At 41.1% G+C, this 18,544-nt stretch overlaps 1 protein-coding gene across 1 annotated transcript in view; it reads left to right on the forward strand.

Annotated features, from left to right (window-relative positions):
• The first annotated feature begins 11,516 nt into the window (after positions 1-11,516).
• The window catches only part of LOC104348337 (contactin-3), a 186,539-nt gene continuing 179,511 nt past the window's right edge, over positions 11,517-18,544 (forward strand). The window contains exon 1 of the mRNA XM_086470315.1: positions 11,517-11,700. Coding sequence (XP_086326441.1) covers positions 11,517-11,700 — 184 coding nt within the window. The remainder of the gene's footprint in view (positions 11,701-18,544) is intronic.

Consider the following 18,544-nt stretch of genomic DNA (forward strand, 5'->3'; position numbering starts at 1 on the left):
TCTTTATTCTCCTCTTCCCCCCACTATTGCTCTCTCTCTATATGCAAACGTGGTAGATGACTTCCCCAAACACTCCACAGGCAAATCTTCCTGTGGGTTGACCTCCTGTTTTGTGCAGTAAAGCTGTAATATATCTTTGTCAGCTCATACCTGAGCATATGGTGGTATTTTAGTTGTGAATAATTTCCTCAATCTCCATAAGGAGGAAGGGAAGAACTATGCATAGAGAAACACTATTTTTTGTCCTTGGTAGCCAATCCAAAGCTCCTTGGAGTTGTTTGGTGGTTCATAAATGACTATAAGGGTAGGATCTCGGAATAAACACATCTGTACTCCTCATTCGTGGCAGACACAGACATCCTTCGCTGCGTGGCGTGTTGTGGGCTTTTTTCTCCTCTCGGTGTAGAGGTTGAGGGTCCAAATGACCTCTTGCAAACCTGTGTGGCCCTGTGACTCCCGGTTTGTGTGGGTTTCCCCATCCAATAGTGATCTGCTTTGCAAAACTAGCTGCATAGGTCATTGCGTTTTCCATGTTTTCTCCAGGCCACTTTGGCAGTGGGACTCTGGTCGCCAACAGTCGTGCAGGATCGTGTGATCCAAAGGAGGGAAAAGAAAGAAGGTGCAATAGTGCAGGGGCATTCCTTTGTGCTTAACACCTGCATAGACTTATGCTTAATATATATGGACAGATTTTTAAAAAATGGGTCTTTTAAATAGAAAGTACAAACATTGAAGATCATTCCATTATGTCTCTCTTTTGCATCATGCTACTCTCTGTCCCTCATTAGCCGAAGAGAAACAGAAACTACCTAGGTGAAACTTAGAAAAATCATGGTTTCCCTATAAAACACGGTTTCTTTCAAACAAAGGGAAATATCAAAGTGTTTACTCTTCTGCTTTACAGTTGTAAAGTAGAAGTTACAAGAAGGACATTAAGTTTCTCTGGCGTAAAGGGGGTGCAAACCAAATCAAAACCACTTTCACCCACTGTTTTTCTGTCATTTAATGCCTGTACTAAGGAAAAAGCCCCCAGAAGAACTCCTGCAGAAGATAACAGATGTTTTCTTCCGATTAACCTGGGATGGAGCGGATTTAACTTGTGCCAAAGCCTGAAGTCCTTACTCAGGCAAACCTGCCAGAACGTGCATTAATAATGCCAGAAGGACATGATACAAGTATCACAATGCAAAATAAAATCCATTCAGTAATACAGTGTACAACAACTCGAGTCTAGGCTAAAATGGTGTTTTGGCTTCAGAGCTGATGTGTTTTGTCAAAGTAATGGTCTGCTCCAAAGTGTTTTGCTAGCAGGGGGAGAGGGTAGAGCAGCGGCTGTGAAGTATTGGATGAATGATAGGGAAAGAAAGAATCCCAGTCCTCTGAGCATCTCTGCTTTCATCCCAGGCAAACTAGGTATCAGGAAACACATTGAATGAAAACTTTCAGTCCAATAAGCACTTAAAAAATATATATCTGAAAAGATGATTTAAGAGGACAATGACACAGAAGTGTATGATGAATCTGGACCTGTGCTGCTGCACTTCTATAGGCTTTCCAGCAATAAAGTAGGTTAAAAGACAAATTAATTGTATGCTTCCTCTTCAAGAGAGAGACCAATGGCAGTTACTATGGCAACTACTTGCAATTCATCCTATTAACTTTCTTATTGCAGGAACAATCAATAATGATACAGATCGCTTTAGGATAAAATATACATGAAGGCTTTTAAAAAAATATATTGTTTGCTTTACTTTCAAATAAAATCTGATACGCTCTTGAAAAAACAAAGGCAACGTTAGACTGAAGCAAAACATGGATTTGCCCAAAGGGAAAAAAAAGGTGAGTCAAATTGTATCAAAATCCATCTTCTCCTCTTAGCAACTTCAGCAAACTGTTCAGATTAATTTCTTCTGAAATGTTTTGACATTTGTGTTCACTCTGATTGTGAAGGTTATACCTTATTTAAAGGCATAATACTGTGTACTGTATCTCTGCTCCAACTAGTCATGTGTATTCACAGTCTTTAGAAGGACTAGGTAAGCAATCCAAAAACCTCTTGGAAACGCAGTGCTATCAGCAAGCAGTGTGACTGCTTGCTTAACCTCCTTAAAGAGCTCCCACAAATCTTGTAATCTCTATTTCACATTATTTTTCAGATGCGGAACAGCAAGAGGAACCCAGCCAGATACCTCCTGATTCCTGTGACCCAGGCAGCAATGACAGCCAGGCTTAGGTTCCCAGCTGCTGAATTTGTATTTTTCAGTGTGGTCTATAGGATACTGTAAATTCCCAATCTTCCCCTATTTGATTTTTATGGTTGCTAGGAGACAAGTGCCTTGAGGTTTGCATCCCACCCACGGTGTTTGCTCGCACCTTGTTCTGGAGACTCCACTGGCTTCAGAAGTACTCAGCCACTAGCAGAAATCTATCCCGTCTGTGAACAGATCTAGTTTATGAGTGTGCTGAAGACGTAGAAAAACTCAAGAACAATTTTAGGTTGCGTGATTTGTCAGTGGAAGTTGGCGATGTAGTGAGGAATAGCGGTGAGGACACCAGGTTGGGTTTTGAGAAACGTTTATTTTTTAACTCGTCCAAGACTTTGCTGTGAGGTTTTACATGATAACTGACCTTGTGTCTTTTTTCCTTGTCTCACATGTGATGATCCTGTGCTCCTTTGCAAACATCGAGAAAATGGAGTAGCTGTGACTCTAAGGTACCTGGATGTCAGATTGATGCAGGCACATAGTCTGAGAGTTGTGCCTTCTCAAGGACATCCCAGAGCACTGCAAATATTAGCCTTGGATTGCTTTAAGTCTTTCTTTCCTGAGTTTGGGGGAGTCTTTCCATTCCTTTCAGTGATATTTGAATCAGTCTAACTACCTGCAAACTGTATGAACAAAGAAGATCTATTCTAGCCCCCAGTATTTTTCCATCCAAGTCAATGTTCCAAGTCCCTTCTCACTGAACGTGGCCCTGTTATACGAGGAGTTGATGACTCAAACTCTGTTTACGTGCATATGATTGTAAATATATAAGACACTAACATTTTCCAGTTTATAATGCTTGAAAAGCCAGATATGGCTTACTGCTATTTCACCTACAGGTGTGAATTGTAACATATTATAGCAAATTTACTTCAGTGGCACTGTGCGGATTGCTGAGGGCATTGTCTCAGGAATGTGTCCGTCTTCTAACACTGCAGAATTTTCTGAAGGTGCATTTCACTAGATCAAGTGCATAAAACTGAGCTGCCTGGGAAGGAGGAATGCTGGAACAGGAATATTTCTCTGTGTTACAGAGAAGTTTGCACATCCTAGCTTTACACATCTGTTGCCATTTCATAAGCCACAATTCTGCATGTTTTTTCTGACTCACAGAAGAAACCTCCTATAGGTCCTTTCTATAGCAGTTCTAAATTCGGTTCATCTTCAAAGGAAGAATACTTTCAAATAGAAAAGTGGAAGATATTGCACAAGTTAATTTACTTCAAACTGAAGCTTTTGATCTGCTGTTCTTTGATTGCTTCATTAATATAAACATGACCAAAACAGTAACATCTTAACCTTCTTTTCCAAATCTCTCCTACTACTGTCATTTAATTTTTTCCACATCACTTGAATTCTTGATATACATGTCACTTTTGCCTCTTCTCTCTGTTGCTTCAAACTATGCATATATTTCACGTTTCTCTCTTACCAAAACCCCTGTATCCTGGTTTGGCTAGGAGAGAATCACAGCCCAGCCATGTTAGGCCAGCTGTTAGCAGTTTGGAGTCAGCCAGGGCAGCTGCCCTGAGTGAGCTCCAGGTGTAGCCCATCCCATAACTTCTGGTCATTATAAAGGGGAAAGGTTTGCTGAGAAAGGGAGTTCCTGGGGGATTCCTGCTGGTGTTCCTTCTGCTCCTCCTCTGGCTTCTTCCTGCTCCTGAGGACTGCTCTCCCGTTGATGGTGAGTGCTGCATATTCATTTGTCTGACTATGACTTTGCACGCCCTTGTTGGTATTAGTGCTGTTTCATTCAATCTGTTTTCATTCCAGTCTCCTCTTCTTTTCCTGATTCCCCTTCCTGGCTGGTGAGTGGTTGTTGGGTGATACAGCAACTGTTATAGCCAAACCAGGACACCCCTACTCTTAACTTCTAAAAATCTTAAGGGGAAAACTGTCACAGTGTATTTGTAAAGTACACAGTAAAACATGAAAGCTCTTCTGATACCAGTAATGCTGTGTGTACTGGGAGGCTTCATCCAAACAGCTTAGTTATGTAATACACCAAATCAAGATGTTGTGAATCAAAATAATATCACCATAAACTTGATTTAGGGACTGCTTGGTGTGTGAAAGCAATAACTGAGACTTCACAAGGAGGATTTCTTTGTTGTTGGAGAGACCTGTACAATATATGGTGGGGGTCCTTATAGCAGATGGCACTCAGAGCTGAGAGCACAGTGCCAGCAGAGATTAAAGAAGAAAACAAGACCTGGCAAGAAAAACCAAAGCAAGATGATGCCATCAATTTATGTTCTTGCTGCCTCAGCTGCCATGGCTTGTGTTCGTGGATGAGAGTTGTGACTGAGTGACATGAAAGAAAAGAGAGGAGGCCGACCAGTCACTCGGAAAGTGAACATGCTTGAATGTTGGTTGCAAATAGTATTTTTTTAAGAAGATCTTAGTCCTGAACTCCTAACTAACTGAGGAACAGTGCAAGATTTGGTAACTTGCTCTGTTTGAGATCACAAAGTCTCAGTTAAAATCCACGTGTAGACACTTGACCTCACAGGAACCACTGTTTGCATTTGTCATCTTTGAGTGAAATAGCAGGGGTGCAACACAAAGCAGGGTGTGTGGGTGTGAGAGGCTTTTGCAAGGCAGGAGCTAGAGGTATGAGTCTGGCCTTCTGCAATTCTTCCTTATGCTGGTAGCTCCTCTCTGAGCATGCTGACTCTTGGAAATACCATCTGGGGACTTACAATTCTTGCCAAGCTGTAAAGGTGGGAGGCTGAATTTAAGCTTGTGTGTTCCCTTCTAGAAGCCAGGACCCCAAAAACTGGAGCTTGAAACTGTGGTGCCTCTTGTGCATTTACATGTAGATGGATAAATTCATAGTCCTAGTGTTGCCTTTCGGCATTATCAGCTCCTAAAAATATTCCTGGTTTGTGCCCTTTCCACGAGATAATACAGGAAAACCACATGAGCATAGCAAAGACAAAATACTGTTAATGCATGGTTATTCGCCTTCCAGTGATGAAGTTGGGCACATTTAAAGTCAATATTTACTTATAATTCACTGCTACTAATGCACATGCATTAAAGTTTTCAGATGACTGTGCCAATTCAGGGTGCTTTCAAAGTTTTCTCTTCAAGGCTTGCTGTACAAATACTCTATAGTTACTTAAGCCTGGGTAAATGAGAGCTTTGTGCCTTTATTGTTTTCCTCATGTATTTCCATAGCTTTATTAAGACAAAATAAAAAAAAACTAAGTGCAGCTGAGTTACATAAATACATTGGTCGTACTTTGAAGCAAGGTTCCATTAATCAATAGCCCAGAGATAAACAAAGACAACAGAAGCCTCTGGAAATAAGTTTGCTTACTTACTACAAACTGTAACAGGACCCACTCATTCTTAGACATCTTATAGGTAGTTACAGGCTCTGAATGATAGGGCATAATGCCAGCTTTAACCAAATGCAAATTTCAATAGTATGTGTTGCCTGTTAAGCATTTGTTATGGTTTATAAAAGAGTTTCTTACTCAGTGTAAGTGTAGGAATGTGGCACTTCCAACAATGGCAAAGGGATGAAAGTTGGGATAGTAAATGATGCATCCCTTTAGACACTTTGCATGGGATTTCTCATGATGACACATCCGGACAAGGATTGTGAAGCCAGGCTTAAAAAACAAAACTATATTGGCAAAGGGGGAAAAAAAATGCCTTCTCCCTTCTACTTGTGATTTGCACTTCAGAATTTTTCCCCCTCAAAGTATGGCTGTGCTCTCTCTAAATCTGATAACCTCTGACTGTAAGAAATTAGGTTCAATGATTTTCTGATTTCTTGAGTATTAGCCTCATAGGGAACTGAATGCCATGTAAAGCTGCAATTTTTGGAATACTAAGTTACATCTTCTCAAAAACAGGTGGATCGCCACATGAATAGATATTAAACTACTTTTGATACCCAACAATTTAAATAGGGTTCAAAACTTTTACGGAAGGTCATGCCTTGCCTGTTATTTATTCATCTGGAATTTTTATTTTGCCTCTTGATCAATAGTTACTGTACCAATCCCTCTGTTATCTTTAAATCTGTGCCAGCATTTCTTTTCAGATAAAAATGTGAAGAAATTATTTTTAAGAGTCCAAATTGAATCTCCATGTGCTGGTTCAACCTCTAATGTCAGTGAAAAATACAGCTCATGATTTCAGTAGATTTTGAGTTAGACACACACTTTGTGACATTATCTCAGTATTATGCATCTTCTGTTTTCTGCTTCATCTGAGTTGAGGTTTGCTGCCCTTCTTGCTGCTCCTACAGAAAATTTCTGCAGCCACTACGACATCAGAGATGCACCCAATCTCTCCTGTATTTCCTTGAAGTTACTTCTGTGTTTAAATAATGTCAACTTTAATTGTGTTTGAGATGAAGGTGGGGGAAAACTGAGGGATTGACTCTCTGGTCTCATGGTTAATGCACTCTGATTTGGAATGAGGAGATGTGTCAACTTTGATTCTCTGCTTCAAATAAGGAGGATGGATTTGAACTTAAATCTCCTGTATTCCTGTGATTAACCCTGGGCAGCTGAATGAAGGGTTCTATTGCTGGTTCTGCTTTGATCTGGTCAGAAAAGCATTCAGAGATCTGAATGTTAAGGATGGTGTAAGGTCCCCTTCAGTCAGGGGACAAACGTGTCCTCTCCCAAATAGCAAGACTGAAGCTGTAATATATTCCTCAATATTTCCTGCTGGCAGATGTAGATGGTGGTGGTGTAAGCAGGCTGGGTTTTATTCAGGACTGCATGATCACCGCGTCCCACAAAGAGTGTGGTGGACCTGAGAATACCACCAAGAGGCTGGTTCCAGAGGCGGGAAAGCAGAGCCAAGCTGGAATCCATTTTGTGCGTCTAAACCAATAGCCCTTAGCTGAGTTAGCAGAGATGGGGATTATTTTTTATTCCCATTGTACTAGAGACTTATGTCTCCATTGGAGCATTAGGTGTAAAGCATGTCAAACTTCAAAGGAACATGACATTAACGGTCTGTAGTTTTCTCTTCCTTGATAGTATCAAGAGCAGGACTCTCACTGATATCAGTTAGTAGCATCCAGCCTGCTACCAATGCAATAAGTCAACTTTTTTAAGAGGCTACTGACTCTGTGGGAAGGGCAGAGGGTACCTTCCTATGAGAGCAGCCAGCATCCATCACGAGCACACCACGAAGTCTGCAGGTGCTGTAGCTTGCATGGTCAAGAACTACTCACTGCCTGTTCCAGAAACATCTGACCTTAATCTGCTCTGAATTATTTTCAAAGGGAGCTTGACTTATTTCCAGCTAAAATGATGTGATTAGAGAAAGAACAAAACGCACAAGGGTTAAAAATTAGGTAGGATAAATAAAGTGTATTTGATGGGATAATGATTTGAGACTAGCTATTGCTGAACAAACATGTATTATCACAAATCATCAGAGGCCTAATAAAATATAGACTTACCACAACAGTAACAAATAAAATGCTTATGTAATAATTAAATATGCAAAATTCACAGCTCCCTAGAAAAATATTTTTTTCAGGGACTGGTCCAAATCTATTTCACTTGCATGCAAATCATTCATAGACAGCAGTGTAGAAATTCCTATGTCTTTGTTAAGATTTATTTAATCATTTAAAGCATGGTTTGTGTTGAGACAATGAAGACATAATTGTAAAATACCCCTGGTTGGAACACAGCAGTGGCAGAGAATTTCAAATAAATGCTTGTGTTCTGGCCTTTCTACTGGGGGAAAAAAGTGGGATGTAGTCAAAATGCTAGACATGCCAAGCTGTACTAAGAGGTGCTTAGGTAAGCCTTGGATTTCCTTTCATGATTTGTTTCTACCAGCTAATATGCCGGTATTGCTGGAATTTGGCACAAAGTAGCCAAACTGGGAAGAACATGAAAAGCTACACAGAAGGAACAACACTATCTAGGAAACTGGCAATACAAAAAGGACTGAGGTTATGAAATGCCTTCCATGTCGAAGGGTGTGGAAGTGTGTGTTCACATACAGTAGCAGAGAGGAGTTGAGTTCTGTTTTTAGAGCTATAACCAGAGTGTATTAGCTCTCATGGTGCGAGATCCTATCTATAAGACATAAATGGGTCTTGCAAAGTTAAGCAATATCAATGCATTCTCCTCAGGCAGAACTGAGATGAAAATAACTCAGGTTTTGTGAGAAGGGAGGGAAGCTAATAAAAGAATAAAATAAAAGCTAAAATAAGAAAACAAATAAAAGAACCTCTTTAGATGGTGACAGCAGTTGAAGAAGCTGAGGGTGATGGTGAGATAGTGAACACTTGAGCCTTCCCAGAACAGACACCTATGCTTTTCCACTCAAAGGCCGTTTGTGGCAATGCAAATGGCAGCACTTGCACTTTTTGCAACTCCCAGTTACTCTAAATGAAACTGAAGCGGCTTTGACCCCACTCTTTCAAACCTGAGCCTGAATGAAAGGGCAAATAGTTAAAGATGCTGCCTGAACGCTGAAGGGCAATGGAGTTGTAAGCTGTTAATGGTGCTGGTGTAGCTCAGGGGGGCGGGAATGTTTGCTTGTAGGTGTTACACACCATCACTTGTATTTACATTATCTTCTGTCTCTTCCCTTGAAATCTCTTTTGAGTCCCTGCACAGATAAGACTGCCTGAGCACTCCCAGCCTGTCAACACTCCGTGGCACTGTGGTGTCACTCCCCAAAGGGATGCTTTTGCATGGCATGGCTTTTGACAGTGGCATCCAAAATGACAACCCCTGTTCTGCCTGAAGTTTCAGCAGCCCTATGGTACTTCTTCCTGCCACTCTGGATCCTCACCATCTGTGTTGGATGGGAAGCAGTGGATGCTGTCAAGCTGTGGAGTAAAATAATAATTTCCCTTTACTTGGTGACAAGATCTTTGACTGGCATGGGGTTAAGCTCAGCAGGTAATGAGTGGCTTTAGAAAAGGAGCTGGAGATACCACAGATTCACAAAATGACATTTTAATCAAGCCTTCAGCAATTTGCTAATTATGTGCAACTGCACTTAAAGGAAAAACAAGAGTTGTCAGGATTTTGTAGAGACAAGCAGAAAATTGGTTTGGGTGCACCACTGACTGTTATGAATACCTCAGTGTCATGTTAGTCAGGGAAGACAGAATGGTGAATCCTAGGAAAAAGTCGTATTTGCAGTTTTCTTTCCAACTTCACTTTGGAGTAAATTTGGTCACCAGTTTATTCTGTTTTTTCTTCCTTACAGTATGTCTCTTCTATATTTAAGTATGTATAATGGATCTGCTAAAAACATCAGAGACCATTAAGTCAGAGAAGCATGAAATCAAGTAGAAATTATTATTTTAATTCTATGCACTTGTGCATAACAGTATGAACATAGTGCCAAATAAACATCCATCAGAACTCCAGCTAGTACTCAAGGCAGTAATCTGATTTTCAGTTTGGAAGCAGGAAATACATGCCTGCATACATTTCAAGAGAAATTTAGCTGCAAAAACTGGCTTGTATATATTCTGACAGGCAAAAGAATGTCAATTACTCAATAGTAATTTTATTGCTAAAAATCTCTTCAAATGGCAGCACCAGGGCTTGACAGGCAAGTACCAATCTGTAAATTTTGTTAAGCATGCATGCAATTCAGAAACATCATCTCAGCGCTCATTAACTTTGCATGATTCTGCCTCATCACAAGCAGGTTTGGAGTCTCAATCTCACATGTAAATTCTAAAGGGAATCTCGTGTTTGACTTGATCTAGTCTGTGGCAGAGATTGTTGGTGTTACAGGCACAGGAAAATGAATGCTCTGATAGGTACAGTGTTCTGTACAGACGTTCTGCCTTGCTTTGAACCTGCAGGCATGGCAAAGGTGGGATAGGGTACAAGACCGTTTGAAAGTCTGTTTAACTGGTGATGGACAACTGGCCAAAGAGGAAGATTTGTTCACCCTAGAACACATCAAAACTTAATATTTCTGTTTTGGGATAACACAGATGTTATGAGACATGGATATTGTCTAACTAGGAAATATAGTGTTGTTTCTCCTCTGCATCAGGACTAATACTAAAGCACAATATTAAACTTGTTCTAGTGCATGTTATAGTAGAGTTCAGTCAAAAGTTTTGAGTAAGTTTTTCAATCAATAGTTGCAATGCACCATTCTCTGATTCTCCTGTTAATTAAGGCATCATGCTCAGGGCTTAGGTACCTTGTACCAGAGCTGGCTGGCAGGCTCTAAGCCGTACTGTAATACAAGTTCATGTAACCTTTCTGTATAAAAGGCTAAGCTAATTTGGAATACCTCATTTGCTGGAAGCTGTGAAAAAACACGTAGATAGTTGCCACAGGTTAGCTGTGCTTTCTTATTTGTCTGTGTTGTTCTTAAGGTGTGTATCTCCACACTTCTGGACAAAAAAAAAAAATTACAGCTTGAATTCACTTGCTTTATAATGCAGCCAGTGGAGCCACTGGCTGCTGTGAATCACACAAACACCAAATAGCCCTATTTTGCAAGGCAATATGTAAATACACCATCAAGGCATGTCCTGCCTATAGGCTTTGTAGTCTACCACCATTGTACAAGGTACTGTTTTGTTAAAGGTTCAGGGATATGCCTGACTTATTGCACTGTGTGCACCCCCCATGATTTTGACCTGTGTGTAAAGGGAAATGTGTTCATAAATATGGAGAGATTGGTATTTACAGCAGTGATCATACAATGAGAAGAGATTATAATGATGTAAAGACTTGAAGTCTTGTCTTCAGTGTCACAAGGAGACAGGAACTGAAACATGTTAAACCCTCTCCCAGTTCCTTCATCATAAAACTGGTCTCAACATGGTAATACCATGCAACTTCTCAGCCAATACTCATGAAACATACCAAGGTAAGAAGTGAAGTGGTTTCTCCTTTCTGCTTCATCACGTACCCAGGAATAGCAGTTTACTTGCAGTATAAACATTCAAGTGATATCCAAGCTACAGCAGGTTTTTTACCAACAGCTGCCTCAATTATCCTAAAAACGTTCAAATGTGATCCGTAAAATGAGTCCTTGCCTCAAAACAGAAAGTTGTTGTGTGCTGAGCTAAGAATAGGTGAACATGCCTGTGTGCTTTCTTAGCCCTGTCACATCGTGTTTGCAAGACATATTCATAAATAATAATTCTCACAGCAGAAATGGAATATATTAATCACGTTAGTCTTGTTTAAAGTGCTGCTTCCTTGTCTCCATGGCCCACTCTAAGCTGTGCCATACAAGATAGCAAGAGTGGCACAGAGCAACATGAGTTTCCTTGTGGAAATTCCTGGACTGTCAATGCAGATGACATTAGCACTGAGTGGCGCTGAGGCTGAAGTGCTGGTGGAGCTGGATGTGCCAGGCTGTGACTGCACGGCTTGTGCTGTGGAGTCTCCCTATGAGGAAGAGAAGGTCCCTCTGAAGGTTTTGAGGGAGACCACCTCCAGCAGTAATGGATACACAGCTGCTACTGCCTAGCTTATACACAATTAATTTTCAATTAATTTCAATTTCATTGTAGAGAAAGACCTCTTTCACAGAAAGACAACTACAGTGCTTTTAGAGCAAGTCTACTACAAGCAAATACAGCTATTTCCTATCTGTTAGGGTGTTTGAATGCCATCACTACAATGCAGCTCGGGGAGAAGGGAAGGGACCCCTGCTTTCTGGATGGGGTTTGAAACCCAGGGGAAAAGGGCATTCCTTGAGAGTCTTAAGGCAACTTGCTGAGGAGAGTCTAATCTGGCCTCCCTGAATCCCAGCTTTGTATTTGAGGCACTTGGCAATTTTTCTTCCCTCGTCTCACTGCATCTTAAAAAGGTTCTGAGCACATGGGTTGCTGACATACCCAGGAATTACCCACTTACAGCTATTAATAAATTCAGCAGACAAAAGGCAGGGGAAGGTGGGACAACAGAGTTGGCCATCAAAGCTCAGGTTTATAGAGTAAGAAAATAGTGGAAGCAATTGTAAAGGAGAAAGTCCTCTCAAGTATTTTGTGTCACTTAAGGATGATCTTGATGAGCATCCTTGAAGAGCAGAAGCTAGTCTAACAGGGTGAAAGATACAGCCCCTTCCTTCCCAGATAAATAATCTGATGTAGTAGATGATGCATTAGAACTGGAAGCTGAATATTTCAACAGCTCTTCTTGCTTTTCAGTGGTAGGTTGGTTTAATGGTCATGGTTTAATACCATCAGACTAGAACCGCACTGGGCCGTTCCCCTTCAATGGTAAGTGGAGAGTAGTTCCCATAGTTTTAGTGTACAAATGCAAAGTAAAGCATCCCAGCCCACATGCTGCCTTTCAGCATGGAAATAAGTGGCTGTAAGAAAAGGATGAAACAAGATTTCCCTGCTTTCCTTGCTTTTCTGGCTTCTTGATGTTGTCTGGGCTGCCCTTTGCTCTGTCATCTCTCCCCCTGGCTCTCTGATGTCAAAGGATACAGTGGCATACTAAAGAGCTGAAGGCAGTTAATGAATAACAAAATGGAGAGCGCACTTCCACAGGCTGTAATTTCAGAAAATCCCTTACAGAAGGGTACGGAATCTGAAATCCTCAGAGTTTGTGGGGAAAAGAGACATATCTCTCCCCAGTTTGCACTGTGTGAGAAGGAGCTGTGAACCTGGGAGGGTCCCCTGCTGGCATTAAGCAGTGACATCTTCTGTAGCCCTCAGAGTAACAGCTTTCACCCCTACTCTTTCACTTTTAAGGGTGCTTGGGTCCTTTGGGATAGTTCCAGCCTTGGCCCTGCAGCTCTTACAGTTCAGGTTCCTGACCCTGAGAGGAAGCCATAGCTGTGTGCAGCCAAACACCTCATGCTGCCCATGGGAAGGCCAAAATGCCTCAGCAAAGTAAGCCAGACTATCCCCAGCTGTGTGGAAAATCGCCTGGACCTGCTTCCTGGAGCTTCAGACCCCAAAGTCACTCGGGCCCTTCCTGCATCTCCATTCCTGGTGCCTGCTCTGCCTGTGACTGCTCATGTCAACCGAGCAGCCAACCTCGCCCCCACCTCCTACTAGATTAGCTGACCTACAAGAACTCTGGTTTCTAAACTAATAAACGTGAATACTATGAATGTACCCTATACTGTTGTCTTTGCTGCGGAAATTTGCTGATCCTGTATCTGTTTAGGTGATTGCCATCAATCAAATTTGCTTCAGGACAGTGAATCTGCAAAACACACAACCCAAACTCATAGCCTAAGTTAGATGCAAGTCATACAAGAGATAGTGGTATATGTGATTACTATCAAAAACACTAGCTAGAAAATGGGGTAGGGACTACTGGTAGTATCTTCAAATTATGCAGCATTTTTAAAGTATAATAAAGAGCTATGAAGAAAGCTTATTTGGAACAAGATAGGGGAAGAAATGTATGATATTGGCTTTTATTAATTTCTAGCAAGACTATGGAATTTTCCCAGCACCGCTCTCCTAAATAACAGGTTATATCACTCATTTGATGTGTACTGTCCTCTCAGTGCTGTGTTGAAATCTTTCTGGTAAGACAGATAAGGCTTGATGCTGGAGATGCTGTCTGAGGTCCCCTTGCCCTGCTCATGGACTGTGGTGTGAAGGGGAGCGTACTCCTGCTCACCAGTACCTTGACCTGACAGAGGCAGTTTCTAGCAGAAGGAGCATTTTGGTGATCAGATGAGACCTCATAAATATCAAAAGAATCCATCCTTGAGTAAGAGAAGCACATTTGTGAAAGATAAACCTGGAAGGCAGAGGAAAGCAACTGTATGGATTAATTTAACAACTTTCATGTGGGAGATGCCATCTCTCCATGGCTTTGGTTGAGCTCTCCCCAGTTAAACCACCTGCAAGTCAGTCCTCACAGACAACAGATATGCAACAAGACTGTAGCCCCTACAGTCTGGCTTTATATGGAAGTGGAAAAGAAGAATATTCTGCAATTGTGTAAGCCTGTTCCATAGCAGGGAGGTGGCTCAGGAGGCAACTGCTCTCAGCTTCGCTGTTTCTTCTCTTGCAATGTGTTTCTTAGCCACTCACATACCCTGTGACGGGTACCTTGGCCTGCATGTCTGCACACACACTATGAAATTTTCATTTTATCTATCATGTAAGGAGCTTCGGGCTGGTCATGGGGCAGCAGTGAAGTTAACCATTCTGTCCTTTAACTCCAGAGCTTTTTCCATGTAGCATTAGCATAGGTTTGAAAAAGAACTGACTGTGCATGAATTAGTGTCTCTGGACTCATATGCCTGGAATGTATTGTCTTCCCAGCATGGTTTGCGCTCTCTTACAGAACAGGATGACAGAGACGAAAGGAAAAGTAAAGCAATCGAGAATTTGAAAGTGTCTTATTTGGAGCTTTTCATACCATTCCAAACAATAGTGAGTAGCCTCTAGTTCCTCCTGGGTTGCCATGGATTAGGAGCAGTTTAGTACTACCTCCTTAATCCTGGAGTTTATTAACACCTTACTGGCCAGGGAAAAACAACAGACGAGATGTTTTGGGGGTGACTGCTAGGATTTAAGATCTTTCGAGCTGACTATAAACTTCATTTTAGTCCTAATGCAACAGAGCCATCAAAGTGAAGTATTGATTAAACAGCAACACGAGGCGGGCTGGAAAACTCTGTTTCAAGGTAAACCTCTGACAATTTTTCACAGTAAACAAGACCTCCCTGACAGCACGCTGCCTGCCATCAAGGGCTGGTGACATGCCCAACCTTTGCTGCAGAAATCTTGTGAGCTGGCAGAAGCAGGAGAGCTGCTGGCAGCCAGGGACCAGGCTGCATGCTCTTTGCTGAGCGCTATTGGCTTAATTACAGTAAATGTCTGCAGTTATTTATATACTGAGACTTCTTTTTTTCCTCGCTGGTGCTTTTTCTATTCTCTTCCCCATTGCTGGCACCAGCTCCACCTCACTTCTAAATGTCTTTTCCCCTGGATAATTCTAATTGCAAACTCTCTTGCTGGTCGTTTTTGTTGTGACCTCTTAATTTCCTGAATTTCTGACATGTTATTTCTCGTTAACATCTTGGAAAGAATAAAGCAATAGAGAAGATGACAGAGAATGATGTTGAAACTGCATTTGTCTTTCGGTCTTCCTCTTCAGCTCCCTTTGCAAAGGAGAACGGTGTTATTCCCACTTGATGCATCTCCCCCACCCCAGTTTTTCTATTTGTATTTCTGTTCTGTGACCTTGGAAATACTCAGCAGGCAGTACTGAGAACAATAGCGAGAGTAACAAAAACCTCTTCTGCCTAACAATCTATTAGAAGAGGGCTAAAAATCTCTGCAAAATAACGATGAGGATTTCAAGTATTTATTTGGCTTTTAGCAGGTTTTATAATCTTTAATATTAACATGCGGGGAAGGGGGGGAGCAGAGAGGTTCTGAGGTTTTTCTTCAGAAAAAGGAATCTGCAGTTTCTTCTTTCTCTTTCTTGAGCAAAAGCGAGTTTAATTTTTCTACATGCAGAAGGAGTAGGTTGTGTGACTCTCCAGCGAGGAGCTGGTCACTGAAGTGATGAATTCCAGCGTGGTCCCTTGCAAACCCCAGTGGCAGTGCTCAGCTCAGCGCTTTATGATTTGTCTTCACTAGGGCTTCTAAAAGATATAATCTAAAGACATATGAGTAGATAAGAAGGGTGATTGATTGCAAAGTTATTACTAATAATACTTTATGTTAAATTGCACTTTTTTTTTAATCTGCCCTATGTCATTGTATGCTCCTGTTCATAAATTTTAAATCCATCTTTACATTTCATGGAGAATTTTAAATAGTCTGGTTCAGTAGTAAAATATATTGAACAAAATTTAATCTATTGTGATCTTTCAGGTATAACACACTAAAAGTTGTTTAACATGTTAACAGACTGTGCTGCAAGAAAGTATTTTTAGAATATACAGAAGCAACACAATCTCTGTGAACACTGGCTACTTAATACCTAATTAAATGGGTTAATTTCTAATTTAAACATATTTCTGTCTTTACTTTTTCCCCACTGATGTTACAAATGCTACATTTTTATCTAGTTTTTCTAATTACATATGGATTTATTCTTACGCAGTTCTTACATGATCAACTAATTTCAAATTCTACTCAAGACAGGCACATAAACAGACATTAAGAACCACAGCTGACATTGTGAGATGGCAGTGAAAATTGTAATGGTGGAAACATAAATTCAGCCTAATTTTATTGTAATTCTACAGGAATACTTTTTTCAAAACATTGCATCAATTTCCAAATCCATTTGTTATTCATTATATCAGAGGATAATGAAACCATTTAATACACTATAGCCTGTCATATGTACTTCTCTTGGTGTTTCATTTTAATTTAGCCGTACTTAGTAGACACTTAACTGATTGTCATTCTTAAATTTAATGGAGAAAATCTATCTTTATCTTGTTCTTTCCTATAGATTAATATTAATCTTACTCTAAGATAAGTTTCTACCATTAAAACAAAAAGGATTTCTTGAAAAAAAATTGTCTAGCAGAATTATCTAGACCATGTGCTTGCTTGCTGGAAAAGGGCTGAAAACTTCGTAAATCCTCCTATCTTCTGGAACGGTATAGCTTGTTAGAAGACAGAATGAGATGGCCAAAATTAGCCCCCCCAAAAATAGGGCTATCCAGACCACCCTGAGACTGACTTAAGATACCAACTTGTGGAAAAAAGAAGGGAGTCAGAAAAGAATGGCTCCAAATTGGTGGGTTGGACACCAGGACTCATTAGATGACAAAGGCAATATTGAGGTTTCCACTCATTGCATCCTCGGAGCTTCTTTAGAAGTGAGGCTTTTGGCTGAGGATTAGGAAGGTGAACTGAAAGAGAAGAGCTGCATTAAAAGGGAGTCTCTGAGATCACATCTGCGCTTGGTGTCAAATCGTGAGGGGGTCCCTAGGCTGCCTTCTGCCGTGCCTGGGAGGCGCAGGCACCTTTCTGCTCCAGGTATTTCCATCCGTACAGCATTTGTAGGCCTCTTACCCTGGGTGCCTAATGGTGATAGCTACAGAAAATCAGCTTTATCTTTAGGAGCCTTTGAAAAAACAGGTGTTAATCCCTAGTACACCCCCAGTATTGGAGGAAGAGCTTTGGCCAGAGGATAATATGTAAAGAGGGAAAATGCCACTATTGCTCCTGTCCTATCCCACCACTTTACTGTGAAAGAAGAACCATCCAGAACTGTCAACACTTCCAGGTACTTCAAAAAGCTACAAGGAACTCAACTGAAGATTTGCCTAGAACGACTTGCTTCCAGACTCTGATTGTCAAGATTAAAGCATTTCTGAGTGAGAGCCGAGGTGAGACTCTTGACCTTGCTTCAGCAAGATTTGTGGATCACAGGATGAGAACCAGGGATGAGTGGATTGTCCCCAGGCCTTGGCATGGCCATATGGCTCCTCACCTGGGCTGGAGAGGGGACCTGCAGAGGGAGCTCATGAGGACACCTTCTGCAGGGCATGGTGTATGAAACAAGGGGTTTGCTGTCAACTCTGCTTCATGTGCCCTTTACTTCTTTGTCTAATTTCTTCTTTCTTCCCTCTTTCTTTTTACCTTTTGTTTAGTAAGAGCCTGACTTAATCAACCAAGACTGCGTATTTTGCAACACTGCTGTGAGCCTGTGACCAACAAGACAGCTAAAAGCAATGCCCTGAACAGCCTGGTGCTACTAAAAGTTTGCCAGATCTTGCAGTGGCTGATAAGAGTGTGCATTGTGCTCCTGTTCCTCCAGCTGCTCTTGCGAATTTTTAAATGCGTTTAGGAACGGTGGGGAGTTCCAGGAGGCTGGGAAAAGCAAATGTTGTTCCAGCATTTAAAAGAGTAAAATGAGATGACCCTGGTAATTACGGGTTTGTCAGGCTGATACTGGTCCTGGAGTGGCTGATAGAGAATTTGATTAATAAAGGATTAACTGTAGAAAACTAATTAATGCCAATCAACGTGGGCTTAGGGAAAGTAGATCCTGTCAAAATTACTTTTTTGTGAATGAGATTACAAATTTTGTTGATAACCACAGTAATGTTTATGTAATGGCATTCTGTAAAGCATTTGACTTGGTACTGCACGACATTGATTAGAAAAGAGACACACAAAATAAACAGTTCACATAAAATGGATTAAAAGTTGGCTGATAGGGCTCAAACTAACTGTAAGAAGTGATCCTTACTAACCATGTATTTCTTCTTTTGGTGGGCTCCATGAATTTCTCACCCCTTTATTTTAGGCATTTTTTTATGATTTCAAGGGAAAAGCAGTTGTGATGGAGCAAGTCTCCAAATGACGCTGGGTTTGGAAGAACACTTGA

Source organism: Leptosomus discolor, chromosome 9 (assembly GCF_034619465.1).
Source record: "Leptosomus discolor isolate bLepDis1 chromosome 9, bLepDis1.hap2, whole genome shotgun sequence".
NCBI classification, from domain to species: Eukaryota; Metazoa; Chordata; class Aves; order Leptosomiformes; family Leptosomidae; genus Leptosomus; species Leptosomus discolor.